Source organism: Acartia tonsa, chromosome 10 (assembly GCF_053477335.1).
Source record: "Acartia tonsa isolate MP-2025a chromosome 10, ASM5347733v1, whole genome shotgun sequence".
NCBI classification, from domain to species: domain Eukaryota; kingdom Metazoa; phylum Arthropoda; class Copepoda; order Calanoida; family Acartiidae; genus Acartia; species Acartia tonsa.
Window position 1 is genome coordinate 1,832,765 of NC_137269.1, and position 20,832 is coordinate 1,853,596.

A 20,832-nucleotide genomic window follows, 5' to 3' on the forward strand; every position below is an offset into this window, starting at 1 on the left:
AACATCCCCCCTCCCTCCCCTACAATTGCCTCTAATTTTCGATTTTTCTATGTAAGATCAAATGATAACTAGCCTACATACCAACAGGGATCGTAGGGGATAAGACAATAAACGATAAATTAATTTACATCCTAAGTAATAATGATAAGAAACAAAAACTGCTTTAATATATTAATTAATATTATATTTAAAAATATGCACTCTGCTACTTTTAACCAACCAATCAAAATTTGATGAAAATACCCAAAAAATTTAAGCCAGCCAATGGCAGAATGTGTTTATAAAACATGGGGTAGCAATATAGTTTTCTGTCCAATGTTCAGAACCTACCTCTCTGACATTAAAAAAACTAGGTTTCTATTTAGATTCTAATGAAATTTAATCTTGTACGTGAAATAGTTCCTTAATAGATATATAATTACTTGGATATTGAACCATATTTTCGCCATCTCTATTCCCCCCCCCCCCCTCCGCCACTTTTGACTATACCCCATCCCCTCCCCTAACCATGGAAGAACGTATTTACCAATAGCTGAGGACTTTATTAGCAACCTAAATTGACGACAAAAATTTCCCCTGACACAATATCCCCTTATAAAAAATTCATTAGTTCAATAGTTCCCTTAGTTTATGTAAAACCTGTTCTTATCATAATAAATTACTTATTGAAATAGAATAAAGAAATATAAAATACAAAAGAATGAACAAGTTAGATGATATATTATTTCTTTTGATATATTTCTTTTCATAATTAATTTGTAATAAAAAATATTTCTAAGGATTCATTGATACGTCTTAAAATTTTTCCCACCACGGATTATAAACCACTTTCTGCTGGATTAAAACCGGTTTTCAACAGTGATTATAAGCTTATAATATGTTGGAAATTACCCGATCAAACGTAAAAAAGCAAGGTAAGGTGGGCGACAAAAAAAAACGAGGTGGAATCATTTAATCTGCTGTTATGAATGAAATTTTAAGCCGTTTTAAGATTGGTTGTATCATTGTTTTTTTATGACTGAAAAATTATAACCGCTGGATTTAAACTGGTTCTCAGCCATCCAAAAAAAACATGCATCGCATCGTATTATAGGAAATTTACTGTGGATATTATCATGAACATCATGAAAATGAACATTCTGCTAAGTAGCTGAAGTCATGAAACACCTTTATTCCAATAAAACTTTGAAAAAAGTAGGCTCCGCCCCCTGGGCTTATTTAGAATATCTCCGCCTATTTCTTTCACCCCTCTCTTTATTCCTTGATGGATGTGCTAAAGTCTAATTAAGCCGAGAAGAGCTTTAATGAGCAGATTAAATAGTACCTGTTTTTCTAAGTTGAAAACCTTAAATATAAATTTAGTTATTTAAAGTCAGGTGATTAAAATGGTTTATAGGTTGTGCACTCTAGTTTTCATATCTTCAATTTACGCGGTAAATATTAGAAAAGTTTTCATTGTTTGTTCGTTAAGATTTCTCGTTAGCCACTAACCAAGTGATTTTTCCATTTCAGGGTAGCTTCCTATATGTCCTGGTATGGTTTAAGGCTAATAAATTTTCTAAATGGATGAACGATAAATATCTAAATATAAAATTAACTTATTATATAATGGATCCTTTAAAGGTCATTATATTCATTAATATCATTTCAAATTATGGTATGATTTAAACTGTTTTTAACCTATTTTTTTTATCATATATCAAAAATATACTATGACACCAGTAGAATCAGACTGCAGAGCCCAAATTTGAATTAAGTCCCCAATAAACTTTTTTTGGGGGATTTAAAAATCAATTTTATATGTTGCTGTGATCATTTTGATGGAAGCAAAAGCATTTTTTAGTTTAGGGTTAAATTGTTTCTTACAGAACAATTTGATGTGATTCAGATTATATCAATACAATAATAAAAACTCTACTCTGTTCGATGCAAATAATTTTTTTCTAAAACAATGATTTATATAGAAGAAATTTAACATTAAAATAAAACATATTATTCTGAAGTCTGAACCAATTAAAAGTCTTGTTTCATTTCAGTTTTTTACAATTCAAAAAAGAGTGTTTTCACAAAGTGACTTATTTCCAATGTAGTTAAATAATTTTTATTTAATTAAAATGAAAAGAATGAAAACTATACACATAAAAGATACATGCTTTTTAAAAATATTTAAAAAAATAAGTTTGAATAATCTTATATTTTATCATATTTGTATATGTGACAAAAAAAAATTGTTGTATTGCGTAGACGTTTGTTGTCATCTTTCACTATTTAACCCTTTACAGCCAATTTTTTTGTGTTTTAAATAAGTGAAGGAAAACAAGCACGATAAAGTTAATTCATTGATATATTGTAAAGAATTAAGTTTTTAATGAATTAATTTAGATGAAATCAAAAGGCCTAATTTTACTCTATACCAGAATACTATATATATGAAGCAAAACACTCTAAAAGCTACGAATTTTACCAAAGTAAAAAAAGACCTTTTGCTCTGATCAAAAAAGACCACAGCAACAGTAAAATTAATTTTTAAATCCCCTCAAAAAAGTTTATTGGGGACTTAATTCAAATTTAGGCTCTGCAGTTTAATTCTACTGGTGTCATAGTATATTTTTGATATATGTTTTAAAAATAGGTTAAAAACAGTTTAATTTGTATGTGTGCGATATAAACTATAAATTATGAAATTGTCTCTTAAATCGACGAAATTATTGGTTGAAAAATTTAAACACTGCTAGTTGGTACAACCCAAACAGTTTCGGATTCCGTTTTTTAATAGCGGATTCGGATTCTTAATTGGTAAACTAAAATTAACGTCTTGAGTTTTTTCTCCCCCTTTTTGAAGGCAAAGATTATCATCATATATATAAAATCTTTTAAAATCTGGTTCGATTCTCGGAAGTGAATTGTAGAGAACACCAAGAACATTAATTTTTAGGACATATGTAGCACTTTTTTTTTTTTTTGAAAAAAGCCTTTTAAAATATTGCTAGAATCCGGAATCCGCCAAAAATAAGAATCCGGAATTCGCAGGAACGGATTCTTGTAAGAATCCGAATCCGGTCCAAAAATTTTACGGATTGCCATCCCTAAAAAATATTAGCAAACGAATGAGAGAACGGGTTTGTAAATCTCTGAGAGTTCCTTTATTGACCCAAGTACCCTTCCTTCCTTACGATACCAACCAATCAAAATGCAATAATCAAATCTATAGTTTTTAAGCCAACGAATAAGAACATGGGGTAATAAAAATTTGGTTACAGTGTAATACAATTCAAAAGGTTCCTATGTCAATTTTTTTACCCACTGAAGAATATATTATATTTCAGTTTGAATCAAATTTTGACCACTGCAGATTAAGATCCAATAATGCTCAGCTGTGGGACTTAGTGGGCGACTTGAGCAACAACCCAAGACCAGCATTTCCTAGCGGCAGTCCTTTTCGACGCAGACCAAGACCGCCTCCAGCAGTCGATGGAATTCCACCAGAATTTACGCCAGACTTACCCAATGATGATGCTTTCTCATCGTTCTACCCAGGTTAATTTTCAACAGCTTAGGAATTGGGAATATTTAGGCGCCAGTGTTAAAAAAATACATCACCTCTACAGTTTTGTATAATTTTCTTTTAACATTATATAAAAATCAATAATTTCAGTAATGCTTCATTTTTGTTTTGCTTTATGCTTCCAAATTAAACCAGCAAAAAAACAAAGCATATGCTACATTTAGTTTTAAAAATAACATTTAAAACTAAAATAAATAAAGTCTTTCATGGAAATTTATATTTTTATTGAGCGCAGCTGCTCTATAATAATATTTATTTTGTCCATACGTCCATCTGTTACTCTGTAGGCCTATGAGTAAATTTACTCAAGGTTTCGTGATTTTATTACTTTTACTAAATATTTTGATTTAAATATTATTGTTATGGTATTTTCATTTAACAAGGATGATAACATTCATAAAAGTAAGGCTCTAAATATAAAAAGGAAGAACAAACAAACAATAACACTAGCAGAATGTCAGAACTGAATATGCAGAATATAAATGTACAAATAAAAACTAAATTGTAAGTAAAATTGTTGCAAAATAACTCAAATACAGGATACTGTTTAAGGACATACTTACATTCTTACGACTTCATCATAAAGATACCTTGCTTATAACATGTAATTTGATGTCCTATGAATCAGCATTCATAAAATCAAATATATATGATAATTAAATCACATTAAAAAATGTTGTCAAAAAGTTAAAAATCAACAACAAAAAAAGTTTCGGACGGACCAACTCTAATTGTAGAAAAGCTTCCCTTTTAAAAATTCTCAATCATGGTCAAAATTGTATCATTCATAATATTGTTTTTCTTTAAAGATTTTGAAACAACTGGGGAAGAACTTGACACAGAGGACTACAGAGGCAGAATTGTTGGAGGTGTTCCAGTGGATACGAATCCTCACCCCTGGGGAGTTAGCTTCAGAACTGTCAAGTATGGTTCAATCTTTTAAATCCAAAGTTTTCTACAGCCAAGTACGATCTGTTCTAAATGTAATTGTCTAGCGGATATGCCCCTAGAGACATCTAATAACAGTAGGGGGAGGGGGGAGTTAAACCTCCTCCCCTCCAGGACCTGTGAAAAGCCACAACAGGAGAACCCTATTAGTTCATCGGTTAGCGAGATCCTTCGGGGTAGAACACACACACCCGGTTACTTTTAAATAAGGATGTCATTAATTTAAACATTTTAAAACTTAATTAACAAAAGGTACAAAATAAAAAATGCGTAAATGAAAAAAATTGTAAACTTAAGAAATGAAGGCTTGGAAAAACTGACTAGCTTAGCGATGGCCAAGATATATAAAATACACATTGTCAATTTCAGGACCTGTAAACATTTTTGTGGTGGAGCTTTGGTAAATCCTAAATGGGTGGTGACTGCGGCCCATTGTATCTGGAAACTCCTTCCCTGGCAAATGTTTGTCGTCTTTGGCAGCAATGATCCCAGAATTATCGAAGAAAGTGCCCAGGTAAAAAATATTATTTACCTCAAAATATACATTTTTGAAACAAATTAAGGGGAAAATTTTAATTAAGTAATTCAGAAATTGATGAACAATTTCCCTATTCCCTTCTTAAAGAACGAAAAAAAAATAATTTTGTTAATAGATAAAAATGTTACATCATATGTGTCAAGTGATAACAGCGGTTTTCGGCGAGAACGGCAGTTCTTTTTGTTTGGGTTTTAAATATCCCCCTCCCCCCCCCCCCCCCAATCAAATAACACGCTGCCGAGCTCTGCATCATAATTCCTCTTGTACTAAGACTCTAATGTAATCTCTTTAATGATTTCTTTACTACAAATATGCTTAGGTAAGCTGAAGTTTTTCCTTATGTTGTTTTTGCTGAAACATGATGGAAACAAGAGAGGGGTAGGTTTCTGGTAAAATCCGTAAAGGTTATGTGTTATAAGTAAAAAACAGTAGTAGAACGATAAAAATTTATGGTAACTTTTTAAAAAAAATTGTCTATAGTTCTTTTCAATAAGAAATACACATATTTAGTGAATATTATCGTTCTACTACTATATTTAAGCCTTAAAACACACACCTTTACGAATTCTACCAGAAACCTACCCCTCTCTTTGTCTCAAGTGGCCAAACATATAACACTTTGTAATCAAGTTTCCCGTACAGTTTCGAAACTGATTTTTATCCGGGGGATTAGAACCGGTTCTCAGCCATACTGAAAAACTATGTCTAGCATCGTATTAGATCCAGTTTTCTACGAATGTAAAAATGTACAATCATAAGATAAAACTAATTTTTTTAGCCAGTGCCTTCGGCATCTCGGGGCTTAAAAACTGATTTTAACCTTATAATTGTACATTCTATATCCGCGGAAAACTGTCTATAATACGATGCGAGAAATATCTATTATATCATTTAATTTTCAACAAATTAGAAGATAGAAACTAGTTATCCTTATAAATAAGGAAGAAGGATTGTTTTGTTTTGTTTTTATCTGAAGCTTAAGATTTCAGTAACTTCTTCACTGTTTAAGTTCCCATTTTAAGAAAGAATCACGTTCCAGGGTGGTTTTAGGCTATTTTTCAATCTTTAAATACAAAGCCTCTAGATGCTAGGATGAAGTTTATAAAAAATTATACTTATGTAAGAGATAACGAATTTAATTTGTATGCACTTAAATACACAAAAAAAATATTATGAAATATTTACCATGCAAAAATATACATATATTTTATTTTTAAGATACTTTGGGCCATAATTGACTTCATTACATAATCCATTTACCTACTTATATATTTGATTTGATTGTTTTAAGGCCCTATCCGTTGACAAGCTAGTGCCCCACCCCAACTACAATTGGTGTCTTAGAAACTTCTGGTTTGATATTGGAGTTATCAGATTAGCAGTAAGTATATTTTATCAGGCCTAGCTATTCTAACAATCAATTCTACAAAAAATCACGAAACCTTTGAAAGTAAGGTAGGGGTGTATCTTGTTTTTTTTATGTAACTGAAAAGGGGTGGGTAAGAAGGGGAGGAAAAGGGGAAGGGGGTGGTGGGGAAATTTTCCTTTAGAATTGTTTGTCAGAATAGTATTACCTTTCCCCTGATATTTTATTAGTTCAAAGCTTTACTATAGAGATGCGGTCCATTATATCCGTCCGTATACAACAGGTGGCGTGTTAGGAACGTCATGTTAATTTTAAACTTGGCATAATGATTCTTGCAATAGTTAGGTACAATTTAAAAATCGTAGCAAATCTAATCTTTTCCATAAAGGCCATATCAAACGTGTTGGTTATTTAGTTATCTTAACTACATTATTTACTTTCATTGTGATTCAAATGACGATTAGACATTAAATTACAAGTAGTAAGGATTTTTGTTTGTCCATTTAGACTCAGCTGTTTACTGAACCGTTTAAGTTCTTAATGTTAAGTCCCTGTTAATTTAATTAGGTCAATTTTTATATAACCACTATTTCCATTCGATTACATTATTACATAGACAAAAACAATCAACAAAAGATTATCTAAAATTAATAAATATTTCTTTTGTATTTTATTTAATAAAATTTTGGGAATAGTCCATTTCGTAACATCGCCCCATAAAGGGCGATTCGTCTTTTTTTTAAATGGCTTTTTATAGGTTATTTTAGGTTAGGTTATATTGGGTTAGGTGATTGGCCCCGCAGGGGCTAGAAATAGGAGAAAAGCTACTGTGAAAACTATTAAGAATCGCCCCATAAGGTGCGATGTTACGAAAGGGACTATACCCGAACTTTTTTATATGGATGATTCTTTTTAAAATATAACAAGTACTCCACATATTTGAAAAGAAATATAATAGAACACTTCTAGTAAAACTTTTTCGTAAAATTATTTTCTATTGTCCACCTTTAAATAATTAAAATAATATAACAGTTCTACGCATTACCATACCAAAAAACACAAAAAATTTTAAAAGCAAAGCTTTTCTATAATTAGGATTCGTCCGATCATCACGGACGGACAGTTAGCTGTTTTCGTTAATTTAGGCATGTTAGAATTGTCCTATCAATTATAAACTTTGCATGGTGACTCCTGTAGTATTTAGGTACGATTTAGAAAGCTACTCTATAATCCATACTAGAATGTCCGTACGTCTATTTTAAATATGTTAATTTTTAACTTATTTATCAACAATTTTTTATGTGATAAAACTACCCGATTGATCCGGTTTTTGGAATACTAATTCCTTGAACAACAGAGTACAAGATTATAAGCAAAACATCCCTATAATCAATTCCTCAAAATGTATGTCCTTAAACAATATCCTGTATTTAAGCAGTTTTTCATAAAATTTACAGTTTTATTTTGTTTTCGTTTGCCCTACCGTTTCAGAGCTTCACTTTTATGGATGTTGTCATCCTTGTTCTTAATATAAATTCTATAGGTACTCACATTATTTATATTTTTAATATATATAAGTAATTACAAAACCTTAATTTAATGAAATATTAGATTTCATATTTTGACAAAATTAAAACTATACTTAACTACCTAATGTTTTCAAATTTTAGGTTTTGTTTGGTAACTTAATGAAACAGATTTTAATTATATTTGATAAAATTATTAAAACTTTTCCTTATCTATGAAAAATGATTTCTATACTTATTAAAAGAGAAGTTTTTCTATAAATAGTGTCGGTCCCTCCGTACGCCCGTAACGAATAGCTCCTTTTGTTTATTTAGGCATGTTAGAATTGTCCTATCGATTTCAAACTTTGCATGATGATTCCTATAGGAGTTAGGTACGAGTTAGAAAGCAAAATTACCAGAAAGTCCGTACGTCCACTTAAAACATATTGCTTTTAACTTTTTTAACACCGAATTTTCATGTGATAAAATTATCCGATTTGTCTGATTTTGGAATACTGATTCCTAGGACAACAAAGTACATTGTTATAAGCGAAGCATCTCTATAATTAAGTCTTAAATGTAAGTCCTTAAACAATATCATGTATTTAAGCAGTTTTTCAACAGATCTACTTACAATTTTGTTTCGTACGACTTTCATGGATCTTAAGGGATAAGACGATAGACGATAAAATTATGTAAACCCTCTTAATATTAATGATTTAATTTCTTAAGCAGATTAAAATTATTGAATGTTAGAACTAAACATTCCCCATGACTATAAACAAAATTACTCTTTCTATAGAATAAAATTGTTGGTTGAAAAGTGTTGGCATTGCAATTTTGCACAAACCAATCAAGTCTCCAAAGTTTTTATGCAAAAAAAAAGGTAAGAACGTGTTTATAAAATATTGAAAACCAACATTATTTATAGTACAATGGCCATTCCAACTAGGGTTGGGCCGGATATTCGGCCATTTTCAATATCCGGCCGGATACTGGATATTAAAACTATCCGGATGATTTATAATGCCGGATATCCGGGTTATTTATAATGCCGGATATCCTGGTTTCCGTTCGGATATCCGGCGTTGGTCAGATATCCTGCATAAATCAGCCGGATATCCGATATCCGGCCCAAAAAGTATCCGGCCCAACCTTAATTTTAACAAGGAAGAACCGCTACAGTATTAATATTTCAGACCCCAGTGAAACAATTTTCTGACTTTGTTGTGCTGCCAGGAGAATCTGATCTGCTTTACCCACTTGTTGGATCTGTACAGGTAAAGATATTTTTTCCAGCCTTAACTAGGGCCTTTTCAATAAATTATTGGGGGGGGGGGGGTCTTAAAGGATGAGACAATTGACGATTAAGTGATATTATACCCCTAAGAATGCTTGCTAAAAAAAATTATCCCTTGCATAAATTAAATCTATAGGTTGAAATGTTTAAACAGTACTAGTTTGAAATGAACAAATCAGAAAATAAAAGTACCCAAAGTTGTAGAACCAACGAATTAGCTTACTTGGTAATAAAACTTTGGGTACCAGTGTAATTTACATTCCCTGTTCCATGCCTCCCTGTTTAAAACAAAGAAAAAATCAGGGGAATGTCAGCCTATCCTACCACTGAATAGACCAAAGAAACATTCAATTACCCATAAGAAGCTGTAAAACAGAAACATATTAGAGTTCCAACAGCTAAACAGATACAGACAGAAATGATACCTCTTTAATATACAGATTGTCCCTTTGTTTACTTTCTGAGATTAATTTAAACAAAATAATCTTATTTCAAATGAATGGTGTTCAGGTAGTTGGATTTGGAAGGCTGGCACACAAACAACCTTTGGCCAATGACGCCAGAATTGTTCATCTAAAGTGAGTATGACATTAGTAGCGAAGTTACTCTATAATTCGCTTTGTCTGTCTGTTCGTCGCTTAATCCGTCAGCAAGTCTGTAAAGCTATGAGGAATATTAATTTTTAGGCTTGTATATAATTTAAGATACTGATGTTTTTTTGTAAATATTTTGGTTATTTGATTTAACAAACTGAAATAAAACTGATTTATTAAGAGATTTATCTTAACTAATTCCTACTCCACAATATTATGATGAAAAATGCACAGCAAGGGGGAGGTAGGTAGGTTGTGCTAAAATTCCGTAAGGGTGTGAGTTTTAAGGCTTAAAAACAGTAGTAGAATGATAAAATTAAACTTAAAAAATGTTCTTTTCATTAAGGAATAAACATATTTTGTGAATATTATCGTTCTACCACTGTTTTTAAGCCTTAAAACTCACACCTTTACATGACTTTAGCACAACCTACCTCCCCCTTTGTCAAACTTCTCAGTAATGAAATATCTTTTTTCTATACATCCTATTTATCTAGACTCTTTGTAAATGATGAATACGAAAGTTTAGAAATTCCCAAGCTTAGAAAAGTTTGTGTCAATATTTTTTTCTAGAAAATTCTACTTCCTCGTTTGAAACTTGTCAAAAGCAGAAATAGAGACTAGTTTTTAGAGAAATTTTTCAATGGAAACCAAATAAATAAGCAAATCCGACTTTTTAATGACTTATTTTTTTCATTGATTTGCTTATCATTCTGGTTCACCTGAATTCCCCACCAAGAATTTTTTTAGTTTTTGTGTTTTAATTGCAGACAATCCAACGATAAAACAGCTCTTAGAAACAATTTATTTTTCCGTCAAGGCCTTGAAGCAAAACCATAATTCCAACTATTTTAAATAAATTGAAAAGGGTGCAGACAAAAAGCAATATTTAGCGCCAAATTATCTATTTCAATTTATAATTAATAATATTGTACACAAAGTCAATTTGTTTGAAATGCCTATTTTATTTGTATTTTTCCCAATATTTTGATCTCTGGTTTCAATTAGATGTTTTGAGACACAGATCAGGGAGTGAGGGAAGGGACAATGGACATTTAATTCAATTTAAGAGTTTTCGCTTAAAGGCCATGAAATCCTGATTTATCCAGAAAATTTGAAGAAAATTGTAAAGGGTATGTTAATCAAATTTAGAAAACTATAAAATAAGATAAAAGTTATAAAGAAAAAAGCATTCATTTGAAAATTAGATTGCCAGTACATCACACTGACTTCACCATTCTGTAATTAATTACTACAAAAATCTCCCTGGAACTCGTTCACCCCATATTTCTAAATTTTAAAATGCCACTATATACAAGAATTAAATTTAAGGGTTATTAGATTGTTAATTACACAAATAAATAAAGTTTTTATCTATAAAATAATATTTTTTGGAGAAAAAAAAAATTGTTAAATCCAGCCATCTCATAACAAATTTTTCTGTCTGATATATTCAAAACTAACTCATTGAGTTAGCAGCAATGATGCGCTAGTACCCAAAGTCAGTCAGAACCTGCTAAATTCTTGCACATTCCCTTTAAGCCAGTACCCAAAGTCTGAGACTCCTAAAAATTGAATATCCATTGTCCCCTCTCTTACTCCCTGGACACAGATGCTCTGTTCCCAAATTATTCTGAAGTTAGCAAAAACAAAACTAGGAGGAAAATTCATCTTTAGGGATAAGACAAGGAATGGGGTATTCCTATCCAGTTTTTTGTTTTGTAATGAATATTTTTTGCCCGAGGGAATAAATGATGGAGCGATAGCTCATCATTTATTCATGATACCTCAGGGGAAAAAATGAGGGAGAAAAAAGAATATTTACATCCACTACCTAAGGGGTCGTTTATGTGAGAATGATCAATTGATGTACATCCCCAATGATAAACAAAATTTCCGCTCTGTAAATTTATATTAACTCTAAAAAATAATATTTTTTATATCTTGAGATTTCTAAAAATTATATATGTAGAAGAATTTTTTTTCTACATAACCTAGGAATAAAATTATCTTGTTATGGCCAGAGCGTTTCATATTTATATAGTTACAGACGTAGTGAGAATGAAAAGTAAATACTTATATATATTTTTTTTTTTAGAGTAATTGATGACTTTTTGTGTACTAAGTTTTACAAGAAGCCGAAGCCGCAAATGTTCTGCGCAGGCCAGCTGAACAAAGATAGCTGCCAGGGTGACTCAGGCGCTGCTGCAGTTCAAAGTAAGTTTGCTACACCTACATACAAATAATATCCTGGGAGGGAGGGGAAGTAAATTCAACATGACCCTAATATTTTTTTTCTTTCAATTTTACCCTCCCAACCCCCATGATATATTGACCAACAAATTTAACTCCCCAAAAATTGAATTACCCAGGTCCCATATTGAGGTTCTTCCCTCCCCTTTTCCAAAAAAAGCTTGTATGTAATTGTTTTGAAAATTGTGGATAAAATTGTGGAAAATCTACGTAAGTACATTGAGAAATAAAAAAAAATAATTCTGCACCAAAATTAATTCCATTCCAAAATCTATTGGATAAGAACCGGTCAAAACCATGACAAAAAAAATCATCCAATTTTTTAGTTGCCTACCTAGAGAAAATTAAATAAAATAGTTAAAATTTTGGGGCCAACTTATCAATCTTATTTATAATTTTCATTTATTGTATATCAATAAGTATATAAATGAAATCAAAATATTCAAATTTTATATAAAACAAGAAAAAATTACGGGAAAGCATATTTATTTTGTAATTTATAAATTATTCATTAACAAATCAACAGTTTGTTCAATTGAAATATTTTAAATGAAACTTATTCAATGGTTTAATTTTGTTTCTGATGAATATATGAATATTTAGGTTTTGTACAAAAATTAAATTTGTGTAAAAACAGTACAGACCTTCAAAGGAAATATGAATTCAAAGTTTTCATAAATAAGTAATGAAGCATGAATCCTTGAATAATGTACAGATATTTTTAAACTAGCGACTACGCCCATAAAGGCCTCTAGATGTACTTATCATGCTCGTATGCTTCTAAAATGCTAATATGTATTGTCCCTGTCGTGGCAATGTCTCTTAAGGGGCGTTTCGTCGTATTTTCACAGTAGATTGTTTCCTATTTCTAGCCCCTGCGGAGGGCTCTAACCCTGCGGGGCAATCTCCTAACATAACCTATCAAAAGCTACTGTGAAAATACGACAAAACTCCCCTTAAAAGGCGTTGTGTCACGAATGTGACTATACCCCCCCCCCCCAAAAAAAAAAAAATAATCCATTTTTACTTTGCAGACACTACCCTGGTTGGAGTGGTATCCCACGGGGCTGCATGTGGGGCTAGTAAACCTGGCGTTTACTCAGATGTTAGGCAACATGTTCAGTGGATTAAACAAAATATGATTGAGGTACACTGCACACACTGGTAGATAGAAAGATAGATTACAGTTATGGACAGAAGGAAGGGTATATATATAGAAGTGGTTGGTTAGATAGATAATTGGATTGAAAATATACATATTTAGGGGATAATGACCCAGGTTATTTACCAAAAATATTTAACTTCTATCTAAGTAAATTATAAAGAGACTATAGGAGCGTGGCAATTATACCAAATATTCCCCAGATGTTAAGGCTATATAATTAAACTAGCGGTTTCGCCCCTAGCCTCTAGGGGCTTGGCCTTTGAGGTAACCGGAAGTCAACCCTCCTATATAGAATTTTTTTTTTTTAAATAGACACTGCTACAGGCGACCTACTGCAGAATTTTTTTAAATAGGCACTGCTACAGGCTACCTACTGCTGCAGCCTACAAAAATAATGGGGTGTGGAATTTTTTGTTTTTTGGGGGGTGGGGGTGTCCAATCCACAAGAAAATAGCCCAAAACCACCACAGGACCAGTAGGTATATTCTCTGAAGAGTACAATCCGATCGGTTCAGTGGTTACCGTAATCTTAAGGGACAGACAGACGGACATCCGGACTGACGGACGGACGAATAGACATCCTGTTACTTTATTATAAGGATTAAAATGAACCTATTTCAGGATGAAAGAGAGACAATTACAGAAGCTGTGTGGAGGAAAGAAAATATTCTGGATTTATTGAACAGATTCTTACTATGTCACAGGACAAACCCAAGATTTGAAAAGTAAAATTGGATCATGAAAAGAAAGAAGTAGCGGGTTCCGTCGTATTTTCGGGGGGGGGGGGGAGCTCTAACCCTGCGGAGCAATTATTAACATTTACCCAACCTAATCTGTAATAACGTATCAAAAGCTACTGTGATAATACTACGTAACCTGAAACTTGGTTTTCTTTAATAATAATCAACAAATGTTATTGACAGAAAAACAAAGTTACTAAGGTATGAAAGATGATAACTTTAAATAAATGCAAGAAAATATATATTATTTCTGCATTTTTTTGGAGAGGGGGGGGGGAGGTGCGGGGGGTTATCGTAGTTAATACTACGGCAGCCCCTTAAAACAGTTGAAATTAAAAAAATATATTTTTTCAATTCAATTCAGTTGTTGGTTACAGCTTAGATGAATGTCTTTTGTGACACGAACAAAAGAATCAAAGAAAAAAATTGTCACAGGATTTTTTAATGATAAAATTGGGGGGAAATTATCTGGAGGGGGATATCTTATTTTTTAAAACACAAAAAAAGCGGTTAACTTGTCACTACTCTCAATCAAAAAATAAGTTTAATTCGCTATATGCCATTGCCATGACTTATTTTTTGGTAAATATACTTTTTATTTTAGTTATCTTTTTAAGTAAATTTAATTAGGGCATAGATCCAAATCAAAAATCACTTAAGGTTCAAAGTTAAAGCTTTCTGTAGGGGCTAGAGAATCATGTTTTTTTTAAATTTAAAACTGTTTAAAACTGTGCACCAAGGGATCTTACAAACTACTTAACCGATGTTTCTCCTTTACATGGTAGCTTCAGGTCCTGGAAAGGTCTATAACTATTTTGGGGGAGGGTACCACCACCACCATCCCAAGAGAAATCACCACTAGAAAATAATGACCCCCTTCCAAAATTAATATTTTTTAACTTTTTCTTTAAAAAAAACTCTAATTGTAAGGAAGGGGGGGGGGTTCGACTTTTCCCCAACCCAAGGGCCCCTATATGCCTCTAGGGGCGAAAACGCTGCTAGTATATCATATAATATATGTATAAGATTTATAATTTTTTATAAATATATTTGATAGCTATTTAGATGTAAATAAAATTTTTTTTATTTAAATAATAATAGATAAATGTTAATAAATATTTTAGTAAGAATGACAATTCTTTTTATAAAATAAAATATGTATTTTTTGCACTAAATATTTTCAGGAAGAGAGGAGACACATTGGGATATTTAATACACTAGTCTCCAAAGTTTTATAATAACGTTATCTTTTCGCTGGACTTATTTTGATTGGTAATTTTGTATAACATCATTGGGAATGTAAACGAATTTATTGACCATTGTCTTATCCCTTTATATCCCTAAAATATTTTGCTGATGTCAAGCTCACTTTTATCTCTATTTCCTAATAATATAATTATCATTTATAAACATTTATAAAGAACCTTTAAAAGTATGATGGTATGATAATATTTTTGAAAGAGAAGCTTTTCTATAATTAGAGTCTGTCTATCCCGCTGTACTTCCATCTGTCAGAGACGGATAGCTTTTTTCGTTAATTTAGGCATGTTAGAATTGTCCTATCGATTCCAAACTTTGCATGGTGATTCCTGTAGTAGTTTAGATTTAGAAAGCGTAGCAACTTTATAACCGTTACCAGAATGTCCGTACGTACATTTAAAACATATTTATTTAAACCTTAGAAGAACTTTTTATGTGTTATATTTATCCTATTCATCTGATTATAAGCGAAGCATCTATAGAGTCTAGTCCTAAAAAAGTATGTCCTTAAACAATATCCTGAATTTACGCAATTTACTTTAAACTTAGTTTAGATATTTATATACTGCTTATTCAGTTCTGACACTCTACAAGTAGTGTTAATGTCCGTTTGTCCTACCGTTTCAGTGCTTCGCTTTTATGGATGTATGTCATCCTTGTTCTTAATAATAATAATTTATAAAGAATCTTTGATGTCTTAAAACAAGGTTGAGTGATTTATCTACCGACTATAAGTCGACGACAGTTTCCTATAAAGTATAAGTTAAGCAAAGAAACTTCACATCCACAATAAGATAGGGTTCTGTGCTCGCTTAACAATTTGAGGGAAAGCACCTACTTTTAAGTTGTAAAGTAACTAACCTATAATCCGGTTTTGTTTCCTCCAATAGGAACATAAATTTTCTATCATTGTTTCTTTCACTTGTCACGATGGCATTCTCGGCTGGCTTGTACACTACAGGCTGAAAATAAGAATAGTTATTTCTCGCATAGTATAATAAACAGCTTTCCACGGATATAAATTGAAGATTATAAGATTAAAACCAGTTTTTTTAGCCCTTAGATACCGAAGGTATGGTTTAGAAAGCGTAGCAACTCTATAACTGTTATCACAAAGTACTTCTCTTTATGGATGTTGTCATTCTTGCTAACTTTAAGACTGCTTAAAAAGTTAAATTATAGTTTTTTTTTTTCATTTAAAGTTTGGATACATATTGGCGGCCGAAAACAATTATCCTGAATGTGTAATCAGTTATAAGATACTCAAATTCTTTTAATCCTTATATTAAAGTAACAGGATGTCTGTGTGTGTTTGTATGTTTGTACCGAAGGAACTCTCTAACCGCTAAATCGATCGGGTTCTCCTAAACAACAAGCTTCTCATGGGTCCAGGGAAAATCTATAACGTTTTTGGGGGAGGGTACCACCAACCTCCCCCAGAGAAATCGACATAAATATAAAAAAACACCGCCCTGCGGACATTTTTTGCAATTAGCTAAAAATATAACTTACACCATCTATCGGCGAAAAAAATATTTTTGGTAATTAGCTGATTTTAAAATAGATTAAAAAACAATTTTTAGTGTCCCTAGAGGCCTCTAGGGGCGTAGCCGCTAGTCCTATTATATAAGATTTTTTTTGTCTGAAGCTTAAGATTTGAATAAATACTGAACCGATTGAGTTTCCCACTTTAGGGAAGCTTCACATAGGTCCAGGGATAGTTTAAAGCTATTCTATTTTTAGTTTACAGTATTTGTATGGCTTTAGGATATTTTTCTAACATCTTCCTAACTCTTAGAATACAGAGCCCCTAGATGCTAAGGGCGCAGCCGCTAGTATTATTTATTGCTGTACGATTCAAGATGTTTACATTAATTCTCTGAATATAAAATAAACAAAAGTTGAAGAATATTTAAATAAAGTTTTTCTTTTATGTACTCAAAGTGCTTTGTACTTATGAACAGTTATTGAAATGTATAAAAACTAGCGGCAAAAACTAGCGTAAACACCCCCTAAAGGTCTCTAGGGGCACTTGATTTCGACCCTTGTTTTTATTATAGTAAAAGTAAAAAAATTTAGGTTGAAGGGAGGTTATTTTTTTTGGGGGGGGGGGAGGGGGGATCTAACACCTCCATTTTTAAATTTTATTTAATTTTCAAAATTGAAAAAAATATTTTTAAGAGGATAACGCCGGCTTTGGTTAGCTTTTATATTTAAACTCTTCATTACAACTATGTAGTTTAAAATTTCACCGCTAGGTGAGGCTAAATTTAATTTGTTTAGTCATAATACTTTGCACAAATAAATAAAAATAGGCAAACATTATTCCTTTGATATATTATATTAAAACATGAAAACATAAAATTGTTTTTAATTTAATTTACTAATTTTATAAAATAAAAGATAACCATTACTTTTAAAGTAAATTATATTTAGAGAAATCATTCAACATCTTTCGATTAGATTTCCCTTTATGATTAAAAGATTAATCATTTCTGTAGGAGTTCTATCCTTTAAATATTAGTGCAACTACTCAAATATGAAAAGTCCATCATACTGTCAGCTACGTTAATGATGGAAACGTGACTTCATCATCTGAGATCGGTTTTTAATAAATGCCGCGTTTTTTCGACAATTTTTTAGACTTTGATTGATTGAACGAAGACGATGGGAGAGTATACAACTTAAGAATTCAAAATTTTAAAATTATTATTTTAGCCATTTGTTTAATGTCTAATACAACTTAAATCCATTTTCGCTGCATATATATTAATGCATCTTTTTAGATCTGTATTAGACATTATACAAATGGCCAAAATAATAATTTTAAAATTTTGAATCCTTAAGTTGAATACTCTGTTTTAAACCTTATTTCATCTTGAAGATCAATGCCCCGTACGATTTTAACAGAGTATACAAATTAAGAAATCAAAATTTTAAAGTTATCATTTTAGCCATTTGTATAATATCTAATACAGCTCTAAAAAGATGCATTAATAAATATGCAGCGAAATTGGATTTAAGTTGTATTAGACATTATCCAAATGGCTAAAATAATAATTTTAAAATTTTGAATTCTTAAGTTGTATACTCTCCCATCGTTTTCGTTCAATCAATCAATGTCTAAAAAATTGTCGAAAAAAACGCAACATTTATTAAAAACCCATCTCTGCTAATAAATATAGAGAGCTGATTATCTTTTAAAAATTTTCTTACTAATAAACATCCAGAGTATATTTACTTTGTATGTCAGTTTATTAGTAATGCTCTGATGAACATTCAATTTCTGTAAAACTTTAGATTTTCGGCTTCTATTATAGATCGTTGAAAATCGTTTTAATATTCAAGGACGTCAATCTTTAATACAAAGTAGAACGATGTCTGTCTGTCTGTCTGTCTGTCTGTTTGTTTGTCAGTCTATTTGTCTGTTTGTTTGTCAGTCTATTTGTCTGTCTGTTTGTACCGAAGGATCTTACTAACCGCTGAACCGATCGGGTTCTCCTTTACAGGGTAGCTTCTCATAGGTCCCGGGAAGGTTTATAACTATTTTCTTGGGGGGGTAGGACATCCCCCCTCAAAAAAAAACTGAAACTCATTATGTCCGTATGTCTGTCATGCTCACGTTTTTCTACAACTAACTTTGCTGTTCTTCTTACTTTTACATTTACTGATGAATGTGGGCATTCTTGTTATCTACAATTTCAAAACATAAATAAATTAAAAACGAGTACTTGAAAAATATCTCAAATTCCATATTTACTATTGTTGAAAAAAAACAGATCTATAGTATAGATGTACTACATACAGACGCCTACCTCACTTTCTTTTTCAATGACCTTTTTCATCTGCTGCTAAATTATTTTCTACTACTTGGCTGTGTGGTAATATAAGCGACACCATTAGTTGAATGGAAAGGTTGATGTGATGGGGAGATACAGTTATTTAACCCTTTCTCCCTCTAGTGTTTTACTCTAACATTAAAAAATAAAATTGTAATATGATTAAACAATGCTTCTTCCTGAGAGATAGAAAAGTTTTTTACATAAAATATATCCACTAGTTATAAACTCTAGAAATATAAATATTCTCGAAGTTGGCTTACAGTTCAAGAGAAACAAATATTTAACTTTTTAACTATTTAAGACAAGGGCATTGCTACAAAAGACCTACTCTACAAAAGGAATATCCCTACAAAAAACCTATTTTACAAAAGACCTACACCTACAAAAGTTTCAATTTTAAAAAAGCAAGGTTGTATCGGGTTCGAAACCATTCCGTTATGTAGCCAATACAAACAAACTGTCAGACGGAATTTTAAAATTTAGCCCATGGACCAAGTAATTAAAGTAAGAAATTTCGCGGTTTTGAATTTTGTCCCTGTGTTTTATTGTCATATAGGATACCATTCAAATTGGAAGATTTTTATGCAATTATTTCATTACATTGCATTGTTACAAAAGAAAACATTTTTGTAACAATGCGTGGGTAGGTCTTTTGTAGAATAGGTCTTTTGTAGAATAGGTATTTTGTATATGTAGGTCTTTTGTAGCGTAGGTCTTTTGTAAGTAAGTCTTTGATAGAGTAGGTCTTTTGTAGGAACGCCAAGAAAAGTAAACATTCTTAATGAAAAAGGAGGAAGTAACAAAAAGATAATATGTCAGGGATTTTAAGCGGTAAGACAATGAGTAAATGATGTAGAGCAACAGTTACATTAAAAAGATTTAAAATCATTGGTACAAAGGTTTGTACACCTCAAGAATTGCATTAACAAATCAAGATTTTATAAGAGTTCCCTACATTTTTAAGATCCAATGTTCTATCCCACCCTTTAAAAACAGATGAAATAAATTATTTTTTTTATGAATATTAATAAGATGGATAATTAACAACAAAAACTTTATAAATTTTGTTTTAAGGAATAATAAGTTTTAGATGTTTCAAATAGCAAATGATATATTTAAATTAGGTTAGAAAGGCCAATCACAAATTTTGAAAAATTGTGGAAAAGTTTTAATTGACTTTTATATCATATTTTTTAGTACTAAGGTTTCAAAGTACTTCTCAAACATATCAACATTCAACAAGGATGACAACATCATTTAAAGCGATGTTTGTTAATAATCAAATCCATTAAGACTGTAATGAGCTATACTTATGGCCAACAATAACATAGTAGCTGTGCATGCTTTTTATTAGCTAAGCTACTCTATAATTTGAAATGTCTGTCCGTCTGAAACGTTTTGGGGGAAACGTGATTTTCTCGGCTCCTTTTCAAGATAGACGCTTGAAATTTTTTGAGATTAAATAAGATAACATTTTTCATATTTTTCACCATGTTTCATTAAGATTCATCAATTAATTAGGGTGCTAGATCGATTCTTTAATTTTTAATGTTTTTTGACTTTCTCGACTCCTATTCAAGATAGACGGCTGAAAATTTCAGGAATTGAATAAGTTATAATTCTGTAGATTTTTTTCTTGTTTCATTGAGATTTGCTTATTGGTTAGGTTGCTAGTTCAATTCCAAGATTTTTTTATTTTTATTATTTTCTTTACTCCTATTCCAGAAATTTTTTTTTAAAAATCACTTTGATGT

General features: G+C 31.3%; 2 protein-coding genes across 5 annotated transcripts in view; one reads left to right on the top strand and one right to left on the bottom strand.

The window, feature by feature from the left end:
- Positions 1–20,832, bottom strand: part of LOC145330872 (coronin-1A-like) — a 58,539-nt gene that overhangs the window by 15,089 nt on the left and 22,618 nt on the right. For all 4 annotated transcript variants that reach the window (XM_080175536.1, XM_080175537.1, XM_080175535.1 and 1 more), the window contains one exon: positions 16,098–16,198. In XM_080175536.1, the coding sequence (XP_080031662.1) occupies positions 16,098–16,198 (101 nt within the window). The remainder of the gene's footprint in view (positions 1–16,097; positions 16,199–20,832) is intronic.
- On the top strand, positions 1,299–14,226 carry LOC145330873 (chymotrypsin-1-like). The gene is made up of 10 exons (XM_080175539.1): positions 1,299–1,433; positions 3,327–3,537; positions 4,375–4,489; positions 4,883–5,027; positions 6,343–6,432; positions 9,125–9,205; positions 9,736–9,803; positions 11,917–12,035; positions 13,106–13,218; positions 13,858–14,226. Exons 1-10 carry the CDS (start codon positions 1,386–1,388, stop codon positions 13,963–13,965), a joined length of 1,098 nt encoding a protein of 365 aa, XP_080031665.1. The 5' UTR covers positions 1,299–1,385; the 3' UTR covers positions 13,966–14,226.

Excerpts from the sequence above, each read along its gene's own strand:
- LOC145330873 (XM_080175539.1), top strand. The coding sequence starts at position 1,386 with ATGGTTTATAGGTTGTGCACTCTAGTTTTCATATCTTCAATTTACGCG. Across the intron at positions 1,434-3,326 it reads TCATATCTTCAATTTACGCG|TTTGAATCAAATTTTGACCA; the intron begins GTAAATATTAGA and ends ATTATATTTCAG. Across the intron at positions 9,206-9,735 it reads CACTTGTTGGATCTGTACAG|GTAGTTGGATTTGGAAGGCT; the intron begins GTAAAGATATTT and ends AATGGTGTTCAG.